At 35.8% G+C, this 21,996-nt stretch overlaps 1 protein-coding gene across 7 annotated transcripts in view; it reads left to right on the top strand.

Moving 5' to 3' along the window:
• Positions 1-21,996, top strand: part of PPARG (peroxisome proliferator activated receptor gamma) — a 132,425-nt gene that overhangs the window by 48,456 nt on the left and 61,973 nt on the right. For 2 of the 7 annotated variants that reach the window (XR_010411720.1, XM_064592095.1), the window contains exon 1: positions 12,159-13,207. The exons of 3 other annotated variants lie outside the window; for them this stretch is intronic. Coding sequence is in view for 3 of the 4 variants with exons in the window: in XM_064592095.1 (XP_064448165.1) it covers positions 13,054-13,207 (154 nt within the window). In the remaining variant the exon portion in view is untranslated. Of the gene's footprint in view, positions 1-12,158; positions 13,208-21,996 lie in introns of those variants that run through there. 2 more of the 7 variants (XM_045861811.3, XM_045861808.3) reach the window with 2 other exon arrangements.

Raw genomic sequence — 21,996 nt, 5'->3', positions numbered from 1 at the left:
TGTTTCCAAAGGACTTGACAATATACCTGGAGGAATAAAACAAATATCTATGAAACAACTTAGCTGTAAATTATGTGGTATTGACTCTACGTAAATGAATTATTAGGGGTTAGAAATAATAAATTGATGCGCAAAGAGTATTTACTTTGTGCTAATCAAGAAAATATCCTTAAATGTTATAAATAAGATCAAGAAGCCAGAAACAAGTCCTGGTGGATGACAGAAAATAAGAAATACACATTCATTCACACATTAATGCATCCACTCCACATTTATTGAACATCTACCATATGCCACAGGTACATAGGAGTGACTAGATATATCCTTTTGAATAGAACTTAAGTTACATGTTAGGAAATAGTGAACAATAAGGTGGATGAGTAGGTAGATGTGCGGGTGGATTATAGCAATATTATTAACTTATGCAGAGGTTAGGTGTGATTCTAACTAGGGACAAGAGTTTATCATAGATGAGACCTAAACACTTGTAATTCATTGAATGGAAGAGCTAAAGGGAACTGTTAGAAGTCATCTACTCTACCTGCCTTTCCTTATTTTCACTTTAAAAAATTGGGAATTACGACCAGAGTCATTGTGACTTGCCTGAGTTTGCAAACAGAGTTAGTGGCAGAACTGAAGGTTGAACCCTGGTCTTCCACTTTCGAGTTATGTATACCATTCTGCCTCTTGACTCTTGAATTTAGCTAAAACATCTTTTCTTCTTCCCCATGCCAGCTATGTGAATACCAGATGTTAGATCCTCAGTTAAAGGTTTGGATTATAATCATTATTCAGTCATTGGTAGAAAAATATGGTTTAGAAAAAGAATCTGTTTCATGTCTCAATCTCAGTGAATATCTTATTTATAAAATGACTAAAGGCTCAATGAGATTGGAGAAAATGTTTTATAGTGATGGCAGGGAAGAGTCTGTATTTTAGACCTAGCTCGATCACTGACTAGCTGTATCATTCTGTAAGGTCATCCACTTCTTTTTTCATTATCTATAAAATGAGAGGGTAAGAAACACTTTTAAAGTCTGGTTCAATTATTTTATATAGCTACTTCTTATTAGTATTTGAGTAAAAGCACAGACTTTTTTTTTTTTAAGATTTTATTTATTTATTTGACAGAGACAGCGAGAGAGGGAACACAGCAGGGGGAGTGGGAGAGGGAGAAGCAGGCTTCCCACAGAGCAGGGAGCCCAATGCGGGGCTCATCCCAGGACCCTGGGATCATGACCTGAGCCAAAGGCAGATGCTTAATGACTGAGCCACCCAGCACCCCAAGCACAGACTTCTTGTAAGGAAAAATGTCTTACGATTCTCAGCGTTCACATACTTTTTATTGTAATGTAACTTAAATATGTACAAAACTAGCTATAAATTTTTGATGCATATAGCTCTTACATACAACCAAAATGAATCAAATAACAAAATTCTTAATATTCAAATTAATAATTCAGAATGGAAATGACTGCTGTAACACCTGTTTTTGAGGTTCTAAACCCTGTGCTCTTCAGTGCCATATATCTGATTAAATTCTCCCTCAACTTTTCTCTGACTGAACTCTTCTGTGAAACAGTCAGTCCTCTTGACAATATTACTGGGCCTCATTTGGTTTTCACTTAACTCAAATGGATCATTTACATGTTAAAAGTCTACCTGTGTCCTTCTGTCATGAATCCTGGACAACTAAAGTAGTAATCCTGGGAACCATATTTGAGTTTATGAAATCATAAATACAAGCTGTGGCACTGAACCTGTGTGTATTTGGTTACAAAATCATCTAGATAATCCAGATAGCCAGATAATCTAAAATATAAATTATTTCAGTTTTTTATCATTAGAATGAAAGGAAAATTAAAAATATAGAATTAAATTTTTTTTTCAAAAATTGGAAATAGTTTCATTGTCCATCAACTAAATGAATAGCCAAAATATGGTATACTCATATATGGCCTGACCTAGATTCTTCATCGGTAAAAAGGAACTCACTACTGATACATGCTACCACATGGATGAACCTCAAAACAGTAATCCTAGGTGAAAAAAAGCCAGAGGGGTGCCTGACTGGCTTAGTCAGTAGAGCATTTAATTGACTCTTGATCTCAGGGTTGTTAGTTGAAGTCCCACGTTGGGCATGGAGCCTACTTAATTAAAAAAAAAAAAAATGAAAGCCAGACACAAGACCGTATATTGCATGATTACATTTATACAAAATGTCCAGTAAAAGCAAATATATAAAGGCAGAAAAGTAGATTTGTGGTTGCCTGGGATTGGGGGTGGGGAACTTGGATTGATAGTAAATCAGCATGAAAGATCTTACTGGGTGATAAAAATGTTCTAAAACTGATTTATGATGATGGTTGCAAAACTTGGTAAATTTACCAGATTTCATTCAATTGTACACTTGAAATGAATTTTATGATATATAAAATATACCTCAGTAAAGTTGTTAATAAAGCTTTTTATAAAGTTTTTTTTTTTAAGTAGGACTTCCTAGAAGTATATATCCATAGATATCTCTCCCCCATGGTAAGGAGACCTAATTGAAAAAAACACTATTTTAGTGGACCCGGAGAGAGCACCTAGTACTTAAGAGATCATGGATTCTATTCTAGCTTTGACTTTGGCATTAACTCTGTATTAAATCTTGGGCAAGGCCTCAGCAAGTCACTTAACCTCTCTCTGCCTTGGTTTCCCCATCTGCAAATGAAGAGGGAGTTAGATTATATGTTCTCTAAGACTTCCTGTAGATATGACAACCTCATCTTCACATTTCTGTTATCCTTTCTCAAGCTCCTATTTATTGTCCCCCCTCCCCAAATGTTCTTTTCAAAGCCCCTTTAATCAGCTTGGCATATTCCTTGTCTCATTAACTCTTGGTCAGTTAAACTTCCTGACCTTAAGGCATAGGTCTTTTGAGTACGCAGTTCCCAGAATGTTTATCTGAAATTTCCATGCTAGACTGAATGCCGCACCATTCATTAATCTCCCAGAGGCTCTGTTCTCATCCTCTATAACTCTTACGGGTGCTCTTCCATAGATCACAATACACTTCCCCTTCAGGCAGTACATGAAAGAAACAATGGACGATACAATGGAATCATCCTATAAAATGACACAGTATGAAAATCTGGCCCATTGTTTCCTTCTGCTGCCTAAGGAAGAAGTTGTACTCTTTGGATCCCCATCAAGATTCTGGCTTGTCCACCTCCTCGGATTCCCAAGTAACAATTAAGCAATCTGGCCTTCTCCCCACTTCTCATTTCAATGTGTAGGATCCTTGTCAACTTGCCCAGAATGACTTTAGGCATTTTGAGCTATTCATCTGACTGTGTGCAATAGATAAATAAAAACAAATTAGAAGGAGGACTGACTTTAAGACTCAGTTTTGTTTTTATTTCTATTGGAGTGTGTGTGCTCATTTTAGAACTGAAAAAGTTATTTCCTGTCTGTTTTCGCCTTCCTTTTGTGTTCAATAAGAAGTTTTTGGATGTTTAAAATGAAAAGTTTATTACAATGGGGTTTATGTTTGTAAATATAGAAACATAGCATCTTACTTCCTAGAGCTTAGTGTATCTGAAGAAAAGCAACCTTGGGGTATAAAGAACAAACTTGGTGGTTGGAATGTTGTTTAATTAGTCCATAAACCCGTCAGGAATCTTAGACTCTCTTCCTAAAGCTTTGCTGACACACAATATAATTTTGGAAGAACCAGTTAAGTTGTATTCTACGTATTCCCTATAATTTAGGAATAAACATTTGATAAAAACTGAAAGTCCCTGTTAATGGAAATTGTTAGGTAAAACTAAAGCATTAGTTATTTTATTAGGGGGTGATAAGTGGTTTTGTATATGCCATAAAAAGAAAAAGAACCAGTGGATGGATGTCCCGGTTGTAACTGTCAGGACCAAGGATAACAGAAAATTGAAGTTGAAATCAAATTCTTTAGAAATGATTGAAAAAAGAGAAACTTAGGTATATAAATATTTTATGAAAGGAACTTTCAATGAACAGAAGATACAGATATGCCCAACCAAGAAAGTTTGGTGTTGAAGATATCTACCTTTTAATGACAGAGAACAGATGAGATATTTATTCTTCCTTTGTAGTAGGAACTGTTTCAGGGTATCCATACAGTTATACTTCCCCAAAGAAAGCTCTGCCTCATCGGAAAAGGGCAGCTAACAAATGCAGAAGGGGGGGCGCCTGGGTGGCTCAGTCATTAAGCATCTGCCTTCGGTTCAGGTCATGATCCCAGGGTCCTGGGATTGAGCCCCGCATTGGGCTCCCTGCTCAGCAGGAGGCCTGCTTCTCCCTCTCCCACTCCCCCTGCTTGTGTTCTCTCTCTTGCTGTGTCTCTTTCTGTCAAATAAATAAATCTTTAAAGAAACAAATGCAGAAGGAGTGATAGAATTAGAAAAGCTTCATTTCATAAACTCAAAGTATTGGTTCAGGAGAAGATCATTAAATGTGTTAAAATCTTTAAATGAGCAATTGGTAAAACTGAACATCCCTATATGCCAAAGTCACAGCACACAGATTACTTTCTAGTTGCAAGGAGAAAAAAGGAACCTTGCAATGGAAAGATCTGACTGTCATCATTCTAAATTAGTAGTTGATTTTAGCATCATCAATGGTCAGTCATATGCTGTGTCTCTGATGTAATCGAATAGGAAGTCTAGAACGTTACCTGTGTTACATTCAAGTAAAAAATGTTTAACTTGAATTCATAGATCTTTAAATATAACACCCAGTTTATAAGTAACACAGGGATAGAGAAGCAAGCTAAACGATACCACAAGAAAGCAACCAGACAAATCCAGAGGGTGAAACATTCTACATGATAACTGGCCTGATCTCTTCAACTGGTCAGTGGCCTTAAAATTAAGGAAAGTCTTTTAAAAAGACTTAAGGGACATATAACCAGATGCATTTCATCATCCTGGATTAGATTCAGGTTTGAAACAAACCAGCTGTAAAGGAACATTTTGGGTCAGCTGGGGAATTTTGAATATGGATGGATATTATTTGAAATGACTTGATATTAATTGACTTGAAGAAGCAGGTTGCCACTACTAAGTACCATATCTCGTTTTTATTTAAAAAATACAAATACTGTATGTATGTACTTAAGTATTGTATATACTTAGGGTCATACATATGCTCAGAAAAAGAACCAGTGAGAGAAACACAGTTCAACATCGATGATCTCTGAGTAGTAGAAATAATTTAGTTTTTAAATTTTCAACAATGAACATAGACTGGTTCTGTAATAATAAGATTATTAAACAACAATATGCAGAAAAGCAACAGTGTACTTTGTCCTTTAAGGAAAATAAATATGTTTCCTTTGAGGAAAGAAGGTACAAAGACTAGAAAACACTTTCTTATCTTTCAAAAACATCTGGTAATAGTTTGTGGCTGTAAAACTTTGCCTATTTGTCTTTAGTCGGTGTGGTATCGAGTCAAACAGACCTGGCTTTGAATTCAAACTCTGTCAATTACAAGCATTTTTACTTTTGGCAAGTCACCTTATTTCTCTAAACCTCTTTTCTCATCTGAAAGAATAATTGTGAGAACTGAAGACAATTGAAATAAATCAGTTGCCTGGAAGAGAAGAGGCTCCCAAAATTATAATTTTATGAATTCTTATCAAAAATTTAAATCTTACACATGAAAAATTGATTAATAAAGTAATAAAAAGCAGTCATCAACTGACATTACTATTGCTTTTATTCTTTTAAATGAAGTTTTTATTTTGGGATAATTTTAGATTTACAAAGAAGTTGAAGAGGTATTAATATAACCCTCACCCAATTTCTCCTTTTGTTAACATTTTATATTACCTGCTATTGCTTTTAAACATGTTCCATGAACATAAATATGTTTCATGAAGAAATGGTATACAAGTAGAGTATGGAATCTTCAAAAACAAGTATGAATTTTATAAGTTCACTTAGTAGTAGACCATTTTATTCATGATAGCATTTACAGAGTTGATAGAAAATAAAGTATAACTTTATAAATAGAAAATAAAGTAAAACTTTATGACCCAAACCCATTACCAGGTTCCATATTGAAGCCCTATTCGGCACTTGCTATTATTTTCTTGTTTTGCTTTGAATAACCTCCCAGTGGCATTGTGAATTTCAAATGAGGTTAAAAACACCATGCAGCTCTAATGTACTTTTTAAAAAAATTACAGTATTATTACCGCAAAGTGGAAGATTTCAAATAGTAATTTTATTATTTTATTTTATAAGAACAAAGAACTATGTCAGTAGAAAAGACAACTGTTTCTACCCGAAGAACTTCAGAATGCTAGGATGACTCTTAAAGAATATATGAATGAGGCAAAAGGACATTTGTCAGCAAAATGAATTCCTGAATTGATTGCTCAAATATTACTGGATTTTATTTACCAAGTTGTTATTGAGTACTTACTTTGTAGAAAGCAAAGTCTCTAAACTCTGTGATGAACTGTGGCATTCTCATTGGTGATTCATGCACATTAAGTGAATCATATCATAGTACAAATGCTTTCATGCTGATAGACTTCTAACATAATTGTCGGCATTAAGGATAATGGATCGGAACAATTTATTTGAACATTTTATTGCATCAGTATCATGACAGAGCACAGTTCGGTGCTTTGAACTGGGAATAAAGAAACCTGATGTTTAGTTCAAACTCTGCTCCTAATTATCTTGGTAATACCTTGGGCAAATCATTTCATTTTTCTGGAACTCATTTTCCTTATGTGAAAAATTAAAAGAGTTTGAATATATTAATCTCCCCAGTATTAAGTTTTATAAGCCTGTGATCTCAATAATCCATATATTTCCTTTGGTGCAGTTGCAGAACTGGTAAATTGTTTATTTTACATAAACTGAACTTGTGTGTAGCACTGTGGCTCTGAGCTTGCTTTAGGATGTTTGTGGAATTCTAGTGTGGTTCACCAGTGATAAGATATGTTACCTAGGGAATCTCCATATAACTGATCTTGAAAAATTAATTGTTAAAACCTGAACGTGAAGAAGATATGTTTTAGAGGTTTAGGATTTTACACAATTTAAATCTGGGTCAGTTGATCATACAACCCATTGTATCTTATGCCTGAAACCACATTACTGGAGAACTTCAGATATTATAGGCAAAGACAATGTAAACATAGTTTAGGTGAGATGTCGTTGGTTCAAAGGTACAGTAATTTGAAAAGTGTTTAGTTGATCCCTAGAAAGTAGTTATAGACAGGTTAGGCTCTTTTTCAGATATTACTGGCAAGTTAACTTTTGAAAGGGGAGAAGAAAAGGAAATTTTCAGTTGGTATTTCTTTAAATCAAAATGGTATATTAGTTTGAAATATTAATCCTGTATAGAAAATGTTACTTTTTGAAAATCTGAACCAAATTATTGTTTTTGATTAAAGAAGAATGGCCTTCGCCTTTAAAAACAAAAAAAAACAAAACACAGATGTTCTCAACAGCAACCTTCCTTTGTCTCTTTCCATGGGAGTACCAGGCTTGCTGTGATGGTCGCAGTGGAATTTACATCTTAAGATACAGGATTATTTGTTCCTCTGTTAGGCTTGTGTCCCATTAGAACATCATTTCTTCCATGTTGTGTCCCCTGTGACTATGAAGAAACCCTGAATTGATGCAACCACAGCTAGAAGCTAGAATTCTGAGCCAACTTGAATTGGAGTAGGAAAAGGCAGCAGTTCTGGGTAGGGGGAGCAGTGAGCCAGGTAGCCATTCTGCTTGTTCGCGATTATCCTGGTGTCCTTTGGAGTACCACAGGGAAATGTCTTGTTGGAACAAGAAGATAAGTGATGTTGTTGTCAGTTCATTAGGTCTCTAAACTCTTCCTTGAATGATCCATGTGAGACAGATGTGCAAGCAGCTGTTCTTTCATGATTCTCAACATCAACAAAAATAATAAACATGTTCTGTGCCAACTAGAGACACTGCTAGGCTCTAGAGATACAAAGAAGTGTTCAATCTTGTTCTCCTGAGGAGCTCCTAACCTTTAGGGGCCAGCATAAGTATTCATAGTGCCTGAAGCATTAAATGAAGCAGCTTTTAAAATGGGGTTACAACAAAAGAAAAAAATACTATACACACTATTTTATACCAATACTAACATAGCTTATTTTACATAAAAGAAAAAGGAAGCAATTAAAGCAGTTTTAAAAATTCAATTTTACTCTAGAGGATAAAATCCAGATTTAACCTACAGCCAAAAAAAGCAAGATTTTAATTAGCTTTCAAGAGTAACACAACACAAAAAGTATTTAATATTCTATTTTATGGATATATTTGATATAAATTATTCTAAACACTGAATAATGCTTTTTTAATTTTTTTTAAAGATTTTATTTATTTATTTGACAGAGAGAGACACAGCAAGAGAGGGAACACAAGCAGGGGGAGAGGGAGAGGGAGAAGCAGGCTTCCTGGTGAGCAGGGAGCCCGATGCGGGGCTCAATCCCAGGACCCTGGGATCATGACCCGAGCCGAAGGCAGACGCTTAACGACTGAGCCACCCAGGTGCCCCTGAATAATGTTTTTAAAAACCCTTTACATATATAATACTATGATTTTATTAACTATGGATTTTTAGACATGCACAGCTGTTATTAGTCCAGTTGCCTTCTTGTAAGTGTACTAAAATTTGGGGAGTTTTTTGGCTGAGTAATATTCAGATTCTTTTGGCTAAAGACAGGAATCATAAATAATACTGAAAACAAAAGATTGAAGCATAGCCTTCTCAAATACCAAATTACATTTTTGTCCTAGTGTCATAAACTAGGACAGAATTAAGTAAGTTTTTCAGCCTCCTCACTATATGGCCATTCCTAATTATCTTCATTCTTTCTCTTACTGTTCGTGTCTACTCTACCCACAGTCACATCCATACCCCATATGTCTCCAAAGTCCAAGAGGAGATGACCTTCTATATCACACAGATCCCTGCATCCCTTAATAGAAGAAGCTGAGTTAGCTTTTGTGCAAGTGCATTAGGAAGGTGGTCTTCTACCATTCCTCTTCACTCTGCTGAATTAGCAAGGACTAGCCTTCAAAGGGGGTTCTCCATGGGATGGAAAGCCATAGACTTCTTTGTAGAGGTACCCTTCAGATGCAAAGTACTGATATGCAATTGGTGTGCAAAACACCTAGATATGGTCTGCAGCTCCAACATCTTACATTATAGTCCCATTTACCAGCATGCTCTTTTATGCATCTTATTGTAATATTCTTTAGATTTTGATATTATGAAGAGTAGGACACTGGGGAATCTTAAGGCGTTGAAGATAGAAATAGTCACATGCATGTCAAAACTCTCATAAATTTTCTGTTGATCATATACTGTCCATTGATAGGAATGACTTCATTTAAGCAAATGTATTATTTCTTATATCAGTGCATGCTAATTGACCTTCAAAATTAAATGAGCTAAAAGATCACTCTTTCAGGTATATTTGGATAATTTTGGTGAATATAGTTAAATATAAACTTACTGAGGATAGGAACTTTGGATTATTAATGGATTTATCTCCTATATCTAGAATAATATCTGGCACTCAGAAGGTGTTTGGTAAATATTTGAGGAATACCTGGATGGATCAGTGTAAAATAAAATAAGTCTTTTCAATATCTCCGGGCAAAGCACATTCCTAATTAGATACAAATTGGCATTGGCTCCGTTTATTTTTGTCCATTTTAATATCCACATGAACAAGTTATTTCTCAAGTGACCTGGTGTTATACTGTGATACAAAATATTAAAATACTGTTACTGGGGTGCCGGGTAGCTCAGTCAGTTGAGCATTGGACTCTTGGTTTCAGCTCAGGTCATAATCTCGGGGTCCTGGGATTGAGCTCTGTGTAGCTCCACACTCAGCGGGGAGTCTGCTTGAGATTCTCTCCTTCTCCCTCTGCCCCTTCCCCCGCTCACACTCTTTCTCTCTCTCAAATAAATCAATAAATCTTAAAAAAACAAATATTGTTACTAACATTAAAAATATGATTAAAATCCACATTGTATGAGTATTTTGTTAGTAACTGGGAATGTTTTCTATATTGCTTGATATGCTGTCAAGAGTTTAGGCAACATTTACTGAGCCTACAATCCACACGTTGATAAAAATTGTTGATAAAAATTATAATTTTTGTTTATTGACTATTTTTGAAATCCACAAGATAAGAATACATCCATCTTGTTCATTAAGCCAACACTAACTCAAGACCTGCCAATATATTCTGATTTTTTGCCAACAAACATTTGTTGAACAAATAAATGAGTGAAATACAGTGAATAGGACAGGTTGTTGCTCTCAAACAATACCGTCCAAGAGGAGTAGATGCCATTAGATTCAGATGTTAGAAAATAATTAGCTGTTAAAAATAATTCTATATTTGAATAGCTAAAGCACAGTGTGAGTGAGAACTGTTAGGGGGTTGGACAACAGTAGACAGACAAGTTGAATGGTGTCTGAGGGGGGAAAAAAGAGAATAGAAGTAATAGTAGTAAAGAATCCAGAAATTAGTCCCTTTGATGGTAGTTGGAAAGAACGGATCTGTGTATTGTCCAAATAGCAGAAGAGACCACTGTCCAACTGGAGGACCAGCTTAATGCTTTTGGCCTCAGAAACTAAACTGATCTCCCCAGATAGAATTATGTAGCCTGAATGACCTACATTATCATTGAAGAAATGTAGGAATAAGGGAGAAAAAGGCATTGAGAAGCTCCCCACACCAACTCCATATCTATGGGTATTGAAAAATGAATGACAGTTATTGACTGATACTCTGTGAAAGAGTTAACATATTTTCCCCTTAACTCATTCTATACTCTGTCCCTGTGGTGACTGATTTATTAAAAGAGGTAATTTAGACACTTTTAAGAAGTTGGGGAAGGCCAATAGTAGGCTGGCCGGGGAATTAGATACCTAAAAACCTAGATTCTAGTTCCACGTCACTACCTACCTGTTTAACCTGGAGAGTGTACTTGTCATTTGGGGGCCTTGTTTTCTCATCTTATTAACAGAGTGTTAGACTTTTATAGAGTTTCACTCTAAAATTGTATCCTTCTGCCCGTTTTGTCCTTCTTATACTCTGGCATAATCTTAACATTTTAATAAACTTGTTCATTTTTTTTAAAGTTGGGGAGACATTGGAACCTGAAAGCAAGAATGGGGAGAGGATAGGGAATTGAGGGAGAAACTGCCATTTCATAGGAAGAAAGCTAAAATTTGCCTTCCAGACTCAAGCACATCTTGGGACATTGAGGAAGAGTATCTGTAAGCAGAATGGGCTTAAATTTTTGTTCTGTTTTATTAACAAGAAGGAAATTGTCCTTGACTTCTAGAATTGATTTTGATCTATCATTATATTCAATAAAAAATCGTAGACTAATCACACTTTTAACTATTATCACTGTGTCTGTAATACAAGGAAATTTCCCAGCATTGAGAGGGAAGGAGAAACTCCTTTATCGACGGTTCAAGTTGAATATAGACAAAACTAGTTCTACACACCTATAATTTCTTCAGTCATTTGGACTGTCAAGAAGCTTGCTTTTACTTGAACTATCTGAGTAAAAGCTTTTTGGTTTTTTTAAGGCTTTTAAGCAATACAAATGCCCAACTCTCCACTTTATTCTGGGCTGTTGAGACCCAAGTATGCATTTTCCCCACCAAGCTGTTGCTCCATGATTACCAGGGAAACTTTGACTAGTCGCCTTGCAGGATGACCAGTTACTCAATGTAGATGAAACTGATAGATACTTAGGCCACTTGGGGGAACATTGGGATAAGTCTAAGGGAATTATTGCCATCTGATCATCACCCTATGTGGGGGTATCTTGATTAAATCCACAAGTCAGGGTGCCTGGGTGGCTCAGTTGGTTGGGCGACTGCCTTCGGCTCAGGTCATGATCCTGGAGTCCCGGGATCGAGTCCCGCATCAGGCTCCCTGCTCGGTGGGGGGTCTGCTTCTCCCTCTGATCCTCCCCCCTCTCATGTGCTTGCTCTCTCTCATTCTCTCTCTCAAATAAATAAATAAAATCTTTAAAAAAAAAAAAATCCACAAGTCACTGCAATTCTATCAGGCCACTTATAGGACAAGTGGAGACCAGCTTCCACACTGAAGTTTGGCACTGCTTGTGTTTCTCCTTGCCAGAAAGGGCAAAGGACTTGAGCAAGAAGCCAGCCTTTTCCTGATTACAAAACTGACCACAGTTCCTCGCCAACCTATCAGTGTGAGTCTGTCTTTTTTTTTTCTGCTAATGCATTATTCTTCTCAGAGAGAACTCCACTTTTTCTATTATGACATGGCATTTATCATTTAAACATCAGCTGCGTTCAGACCTTGGTGCAGCATTACTGCCTCTGCTAGTGATGGATAAACTTAATCATCGAGTTTTTAAAAAGCAAACCCTGATAGAGCAAATCTAAACTGTATCTCTCAACCAGTTAATCTTATAGAATTTGTCTGTATCATTTTAGCCTTTGTCAAGGGGTGGGACAAATGCCTCAGAAAATAACATTTCAGTAGCATGCCAATGCCGAATTTTAAAATACAAGTACATGTTTGAATTAAGTAGTTTTCTTCAGATAATATGATTAGAGATTGCGCCAGGAACAGGCAGCTAGAAAAAACTTTGTCCAAGTAAGTTTATCTGGTATTTCATAACCCAGAGATGTAAAGTCTCCCATTTAAGAAGCAATCGAAAACTGAATGATCTCTTTGCTCTGATAGCTCTAAATACTGTACAACTCACGCCCCTCACAAGACACAGAACATGTGGGTCACTGGCGAGACAGTGTGGCAATGTTTTCCTTGTAATGTACCAAGTCTTGCCAAAGCAGTGAGCAACATTATGACACAACATTTGTCACAGCTGGCTCTCCAGCAGGACAGTGCCAGCCAATTCAGGCCTGGTCCTTTGTGGATTTATTCCCACCTCTCTGAAATATTTGGAAACTGATGTCTTAACTCATTGGTCGTGTTCACAAGTTCTACTACTGCAAGTCCTTTTCTTTTAATGGATTGGTCTTTTGCAAGAAATAGACAAAATATCAGTGTGAATTACAGCAAATCCCTCTTCCATGCTGTTATGGGTGAAACTCTGGGAAATTCTCTCATTGACCCAGAAAGCGATTCCTTTGCTGATACACTGTCTGCAAACACTTCACAAGGTAAAGTCAATTCCAGATATGGCTATTGGGTTACTTTGGGCATTTATGAAATGGTAAAATTGCTCTTGTAGTTTGTTTTCCAAGTTATATTCTAATATGAGATGTCTATACTCCGGTACTTTTAATGACTAGTTTGCTGTGTTAGTGTTCACTTATAAGCATCAGAACTTTGAAAAAGAAACCTAAACTAATCCATATTTATCTCTGTGCAGGGCTCCCATTTCCTGAATTGTAAGCATTAAGGGTATATTTATATATTTTTAAATCCTATTCATTTTTATTTCCTGGATTTATATGTGTTTCCCAAATATACTTAAGGTCTTTTTAGAATACCCGAGGGGTCCCTTTTTCCCATTTTATAGTCTTATGTGGTACATATCTCTCAGGCAGTTTTTATCCCCCCTACAGCATTTTTATTCCTCTTAAAGCTCTCTCAGCGTGTTTAGTTCTACTTTGAAATCTAGATATTTGTACATTTTATCTCTCCCAAAGAATTGTATGCTTCCAGAGTGTAGGACCAACTTAATAATTTATATTTCTTAGGATACCTGGCATAGTGCCTCATGCATTGTCAAATAGATTGTGGGGACTTGGAGAATGTCTATTCCAAGCATTTCATTTTACACATAAAGAAAACAATGTCCCTAAATGCCTATTGCATGCTAAGTAACTGATTAGCTATTACTTGTACTCAGATCTATAAGATTCAAGCAGATACCTCATTTTTCAAAATTCCTTTCTTGGCCATTGCAAAATATAAGTTCTTCATTTCTACAGCTCCTTCTGCTGGAGTTTCTTAGCACAGCTTCTTCTGTTTTGTACTGCTTCATATTTATTTCTGTATTTCTATTTTTTTTCTCATAGATACCACATAAAAATAGATTGTATTAACTAGTGTGATTTGTGTTTTATAATGTAAGTGCTAAAGCATTACAGTTAAGTCGCTTCATTGTTGAAATTAATGGCTTTACATTTTAATGTTTCAGTTTTTCTGGAAGCCTGAAGTTTGAACATATTATTCACAGATTTTTTTTTAAAACACGAGGCTGTTTAAAAATTAAGGAAAAATATTTCCTGAAATACTATTTCATTCTACTATGATGATTTGATTCAGTATATATATATATATATATATATATATATATATATATATATATGTCATCTGAGCCTCTTAAATAGGAGTTTGGTTTCATTATATTATATAAAAATCTGTTATTCTATTTTTCTAAAAGCCATAAAAACTATTGCTATCTTTCTCCAGTTACTAATTTAGCCTACATCAGGGCAGAATGTCCTAGTTATACTGTGAAATAGTTCTTGAATCAAAATTTGGTAATTTTGTCTGTTTGCAAAGAATATGTCCAGAATGTAGTGCAACAAATATTTTAGGTTAACTGAGGAAAAATACCGTTTATGGTAAGAGATAGTTATGTGATCAAGTTAGTTTTCATTCTGTACTAATCTCTATATGTTTATGCCTTGAATTTGCCCGGGGTTTAATTATTTTGAGTGTCAAATCCCCTCCAAAAGACTAACTCAGTACTTTTCTTCTTAATTAGCATGGTACAGAATAGAATTATTAGCAATTAAGAAATTACATATTGTACAAATAATTTAACTTTTGTTTATATGGTATCTGATTACTTCTTATTCAAAAGTGTTGTTTTTCTGTTAAAAATATTATTCCTAAAGGCCAAAAACCTATGGTTGTTAACTTCAATTGCATTTTGTAGATACCCACTGTTTACTCCACCCTTGCCAAAACAGACAGACAAACAAACTTGAAATTGGACATATAATCATCATTAGCTATTTGAGGCCATCAGAGATGAAACACTGTAGAGTTTAGGTATTTGGCTTTAATACGGTAATCAATTTAGGTGTTCCTTCTTCCTTACTATAGGCAAGGTGAGCTTGGGGGTTGTTGCAAGTAGCTGGTTGCTACTTTGAAGAAAAAGTGGTTGTTGAGTGTGAATGATCCAGATGTCCAAGCTATATTGGTCATATTCATGAGATTCAAAAATGTATGTAGCCACTATGCCCAAAGAGAACTTCTGCACTTTTTCCTGGGCTCCATTATCATTGTGACCCCCCCCCTTTATCTTATTTCCCTATTTTCATCATGAGCTCCTTAAGTAACCCCAAGTAACCCCATGCTGGCTCTGAAACCATTTCTACTAGTAAAAATTGGCAAGATTGAAGGGAAGCTTCCACAAACTCAAGCTGAATATGCCTCCTGCTTTTAGTGCCAGACTTAGTCCTATGTGAATTCTATAATTTTAAAGTGTTGCACCAGAGCATTGAAAGATGATGACATGCTTGTCCTTTGGAGCTGATTGAGCAATGGAAATATGCCTTGGAGACATGATAAATGCTGCAATAGACAGTCCTTTGAAACGAGCGCCTCTCCTGAGATAGGAGTGAGTGATTGATTGCCAGCCATTTTTATTGAGGGATACTTAAACTGTGTCTTTGTGACTCCAGGCAACTATATATTTGGAAGCATTTAAATAATTGACCAAAGTTTTCACCTTTCTAGAGGTTTTAAGGGACCCAGGTAGTATCAGGGAATGTAACTACCAGTCTTGTCTTGGCCATGTACATTTTGTGTGAATTTGAGTAAGTCATTTATCCTCTCTCCCCTCTGTTTCCACATATAGCAACAGACATATAGGACTATTGCAAGGATTAAATGACACAATATTTGTGAAAGCACATCTGAAGTCCTATAGAGAGTTTATTGTTTTGGTCTTCTAGTATTAATCACTTATGGATGGAAGAGAAGACATATGATATCCTAAATTGGAAGCATTTTAGAGAATATGGGGGGGAAACTGCAGAATTCTTTGTGCATCAAAATAAGTGGCAGTTTTTGAGTGAGATGAGGCTTCTCCATGATCTCCCATGAATGTTTTGATAAGGAAATAATCATACTTAGAGAAAGCAACTTTCTGTCTGATTTTTTTTTTAATGGGGCAATTACCTCCCACTTTCATTAATGTTTGTTTCAGAAAAGATTGGATTTCCAAAAGCTGAAATCATTCTTTGGCCCTAAATGAAAGCAGTGATTACACGTCTTCTTCTCCGAGACATTGAAAAACTATCATAGATTATAATATTCTTTATGATGAAGATTTAGGTAATTGACACAGCTCTGAATTTCATAACCTCACATTAGTAATAATTCAGGGCCTTTTTCTAGAATTTTACTATTGTCCATATTAATTTTTTTAGTATGGCTCTATTTTATCATTTATTTCTCTGATTTAACTGTTCATATCTCTTTTCTGACCACCAGGTCCTGGTAGATTTGGTAGATTTCCAGACTCAGAATCTCCTTGCTGTGTTTCCAAAAACTATAGTTTCTCTTGTACTTCCCAATTATGAATTATAGGAAACACCAGAAACAAATGTCATGTATATTAGATGCTTACAAGAAAACACAGCATTTAAAAAATTCTTTTATTTATTTTCCCCCAGCATCCCTAAGAAATACAACTTGTCTTGAAAGCTGTCTGACAGCAATTATCCATTTAAACTGTTCATTGCAGTGTAAAACATAGGTCATTAAATGGAAAACAATTTTTATAGCTCTGATAGTTTGTCATAGATTACTATCTTTGTCAATATTCTCACCTATAACTTGAATAAGGTAACCCTTAGGAAATTCTAAAATCATCATAACTCCTTATAAAGCATACAGTCTTTGCATCAGAGGAAATCTGAGCAGAATAAATGTCTTCACTGTATTAGATCAACAGAACTGACATGGGTTCTGTTATTTTGGCTTCTTTTGGACACCCTTAAATTAGGCATAAGAAAGTTGTCCAGTAAATGCCTCATGTCCATCTACTAGTGTTGAATATTTGCAAAAATATATGTGATAGTGAATGAATCAGACTCATTTAGATGGAACTAAGTTTCTGTAAACCTCTACTAGATCACCTTTTTTGTAGATACAGTTTTGCACCTGTAACTAATTTAGAGACACGGGAATTACATATGCATCTGATAGCAACTGCCATCCAACTCCAGTAACCTCAGAATTAAGATCGTGTGGTTATTTGAGTACACAGTTTTTTAGACCCATGTAATTTTTATCAGGTAAGAGATTTGCCAACACAAGATTGAAGTTCCCACAAGTGGTGAATGGTTTGCATTATAAAGTAAATTTAAAACAGTCAACTGTCAATTACCTACCTACAGGTAGACCAGCCCTAATGACCTCCCACTGGGATTCTTAACTGACTGAGCTACCCAGGCGCCCCACCCACTGGGATTCTTGTGCAGCGTTTTAGCTGACTTTCTAAATGAGAACCTTTCAGCCATCCAGCCTAATCTGCCAGATACGTGGTCCTCAAAGCCTATCAGACTTCTAATATGTACTGAGCACCTACTACGTACAGTAGTGCACCATAGTGAATGTTGTGATGTCTAAACACCCCTCCCTAGCTTTCAAAGCTCTGTATAATCTGCTTCCGCTTTGTGTATTTTATTTCCCTCCACACCCCAGAGAATGATCTGCCTTCTTCTACTTGGACTAATCACATTGTCCCAAGAATAAGCTGGACTCACTCATGCCTCTAAGCCTACCACGTCCTGGAATGCCTTTCCTAATTCTGCCACCTTTTCAAATCCCCCCTATCCTTCAACGTCAGGTTCAAGTAACCACCATGACACTAGACCTCCTCTTAATACATTACTGTTAATTGTTCCTCTAAACTGAAAATATGTTCAGAATATATCTCCTCTCCCCACTCCACTACCAGCACCCTCATCCAAGCCACTGTCTCTTCCTGGATTGCTGTCCCACTCTTTGACGGGTTGTCCTGCCTCTGCCCTCACCTCCGAGCTGCTTAGTCTCAGCCCATCATGCAGAGGGATCACGTTAAAATGTAAGCCAGATCTGTCACTCCACTCACAACCCTACAGCAGCTCCTCACTTCACTTAGGATGGAAGCCCAGTCTGCCCCAGCCCCCCACCCCACTCCCATCTACCTATCTTTCCTTTCCTCAGTCGGCTCCAGACACACTGGCCTCCTTGCCATTCCTCCCACATTCCAGACATGCTCCTGCCTTAGTGCATTTGCTCTAGTTCTTGCTCCTTCCTTGAACCCTCATCCTCTGACATCTTCTTGTCAGCTCCTTCTAATCTTGGCTCAGATCTCACTTCTAATAAGGACTGCCTCTACCCTGCTGTTGTTGAATTATCTGTCCTCCCCACTGCCCTTTCGCTCCTCCTGCTCCATAGTTTTATTTCTAAATTATTCATCATCTCCTTACATACTGTACTATTTATTCATCTATTGTATTTATTGTCCACTTTCTCACACTAGCATATTAACACCATAAAGGCAGGGGTCTTTGTCTAGTTTGCTCACTCACTGGTATATCCCACATGCCTCGAACGTGTTTGGTAAATGGCCAGTTTATTAATACTTGTTAAAATGAAAGAATAATATCCTCTCTTCTGTGTTGGTCTGTATCACACTATTTAGCCCTTAATTGGAGACTGCCTGATGTTATTTTCTATTTTATATATTCCCCTAATCCAAATTATAGTTGTTGAGGATAAGACCCATGTTTTATTCTCTTCTTTATTCCACAAGTATCTAACATATAAGAGGTATCTAATAAGCTCTTATTGTTGACTTATTAATACCAAGCTATTCTTTGGAATAGCTATCAAATAGCTGCTGTACCTCTCCAGCTCCTGAGGTCAAGCTCTAGAATATGTTCAGTAAGTAAAAACAAAAGTTTAGTGTACATGCTAACATATTATTCTAAAACCCATGCTGATATAAACAAACCAATAACATTATATATGTTAAAAACCAGGTACAAATCTATTTTGAATTACCGATTGTACAGTTAGTTGCATCATATTCCTCCACTGGTTTGAATTATCATTAGTTGAATATTATTTGAATATTAACTTGAATATCACAGTTTGTGAATTATCCAAATACCTGGCTTCTTTTGCAAGTCTGCCTACCTTTTGATACTTCCAGTATTCATTTGAAATTTTAGGAGACTTATTTGCTGGCAGTGCTAAGGAAAGCAAGCTATTTGATTAAGTAACCAATATCCAATATGTGAAGCACTTAGCACAGTGCCTGATAATGTGATAGGTGTCCAACAAATGTTAGTTTTGTCCTCTCACCCCTAAAACAGAAGTTACAACTTTGGGATAATATAGATTTTCATTATCCATGCTATCAAAAGTTTTCTATTACTATAGTTAAGTAAGTCAGACTTACTTCTTACTTGCTTACAGTCTTTTCCTTAGCATTTTTCCCCAGAATATTTAGATGTTATCTGATAGATACGTATTATTAGTCACAGTTCCAGAAGAAAGAAACCCAGGTTCAATTTCTTGTTTTGGCAAAGAGCCAATGGCAAAACTCAGGAATGGAACAGCAGTTCTAATATTCGTCACAGGTTCTAGACACCTGAGCACCATGGCTCACCTTACTTTGTTGAATTAAGTCCCTTCTTTTGGAAAAAGTAAAACATTCATTACCTGGCATTACCAATTGAATATTTTTAATGTAAGATTGTTGGATATTACTTTACTGTTGTCTTACACTTTCCCAAAAACCCTGACTTTAGTTTAGTTTTAAAAATTTAGACCTATTATATAGACCATCTGGACAAGTTTGCTTAATTGACTAAAATATAATGCTGAAAAGAACCAAATGTGTCAGTTTGATATAAGTATGGCCAGATTTACAGAGAAATCTCTGCCATTTTCAAAGAAACCTCCTTGCCACTGATATAACCACATCTCTAGCCAATTACAAGATACAAACAATTGACCCAAACAGATGACCCAATTGGCCAAGAAATTGATCCAATTTGCAAGCATATGTCCTAACACAAAATTTAATCATTTTGATGTCCTGTTCATTTAGGCCTAAGGTAACTCAGGTAATATAAGGGTCATGCTGGATAGGAGAGACAAATATCTATTCTTTGGAATAGCTTTATCAATAATAGTCCAAATCCTAATCATTCCACAGGGTCCTCAGAATTCAAAACCCAGCTCTACCATGTAGTTATCCTGGATTATTTCAGAAGATGTTGGTCTTTTTCTCCTCTACATTTCTAGAGCACTTACTGTCTCTCTCACTAGTTTGGTCTCTATACTGCCTTCTATTATTAAACATCTTTCACCTTGGTAAGCTTCTCAAGGTCAAGAACTACATTATAATGTATTTCTTGTGAGGCCTGAAAAATACCTTGCACATAGAGTATTAGGTAATTGATTATCTTGATTTGAGATGGTTTGGGTTTCATATTACTGATCAAGCATGTACTGAGATTAAGATATTGAGAAAGGAAAATACCAAAGAAAAGTAAAACAAAGAGAGGTTTGGGGAAGAGAAATACTGTAGTAAAATATGATAACTCTTCTAAGACAAAAAGTTGATGAAACTGATTGTTGATACAAAGAAGAGTTAAATAATTACCGTAAAATTGGTAGTTTGGATTTAAGCCACAGATTTCATTTCATTTAAATGGAATGTTTCAAAAGACAACTCAACTGATCCAAACGTCACAAACATAGGAGTCCTAATGTAGGCATTAGTATTTGGGAAAAGATTTCCTGCATTTAAAAAAATGTATAGGGTTCTTGTAAAGCAGAATAGGCCTTACATATAAGCCAAGCATATCTAAAGGAAAAACATAACTTTTAATACTCCTTAAGGTAAAATGTGCACCTTTTGAATTTTTTCCTTCCCAGTTTACACTGACTTGAGGACCTTAATTGAAGATGTATTTAGCCTTTATTATACAATGAAGCCAGTTAGAAAAATAGGTAGTTTATTGAGACTGATTTTAATACCATTTTGTAACTTCTGAATAGGAAAATTCTTAAATACACTAAAAATTTCATAACAATTTTTATAACACAAATAAGAGTTTTTGTTGGCTTATGTGATTGGTCTGCATGTTTCCTTCTATCAACTCCCATTCCCAGGACCCATCTCTCCTGTTTAAGTTTTTTATCGGAGTATAAAATACATAGAGAAAAGTATGTAAATCATTTTCACAAATGAGCAAATGTGTAATTCGCACACAGATAAGGAAACAGAACAATACCAGCCCTCTGGAAGCCCTCTGAGTGTTCTAATTTCTAACCCATGGATTAGTTTGCCTGTTTGGGGATTTTATATGAATAGAATTATACATTGTTTACTCTTTTGTGTCTGGATTCTTTTGCTCAGTATTTGTTTCTTAATCACATTACTGAGTATAATTGTACTTCATTCTTATTACTGTATTTCATTTTGTGAATGTATCACAATATATCTATCCTGTTGATGGGCATTCAGGTATTTTTCATTATTGCAAATAGTACAACTAGGAACATTCTCATATAGGTCTTTCAGTGAACAAGGATACACATTTCTGTTAGACGTATAATATGGGCCATAGGGTGTGTTCAGCTTTAAGAGGACCCTACCAGACAGTTTTGAACGTGGCTTTACCATTTACACCAAGCAGTGTCTGAGTGTTCCACTTGGTCCACATCTTCACTGGTACTTGACATTTTCTTTTTCATTTTAGCCATGCCTAGTGGGTTTACGGTGGTATCACATTGTAATTTTTATTTCTCTTTCTCTGATAACTAAAACGTTAAGCACTTTAAAAAAATATTTATTACCCTTTTGGCTATTCATTTTTGTGAAGTGCTTGTTCAAGTCTTTTGCCCATTTTTATATTGGGTACTTTAGATATGAGTTCTAAAGCATACTTTGTCAAAAATAAATAAATAAATAAAA

This window comes from Mirounga angustirostris, unplaced genomic scaffold (genome assembly GCF_029215605.1).
Source record: "Mirounga angustirostris isolate CCGP_5_RB_7025 unplaced genomic scaffold, mMirAng1.0.hap1 SCAF_1, whole genome shotgun sequence".
Classification (NCBI taxonomy): Eukaryota; Metazoa; Chordata; class Mammalia; order Carnivora; family Phocidae; genus Mirounga; species Mirounga angustirostris.
The sequence above is the reverse complement of the archived record's forward strand: the minus strand, read 5'-3'. Positions and strand labels throughout refer to the sequence as shown.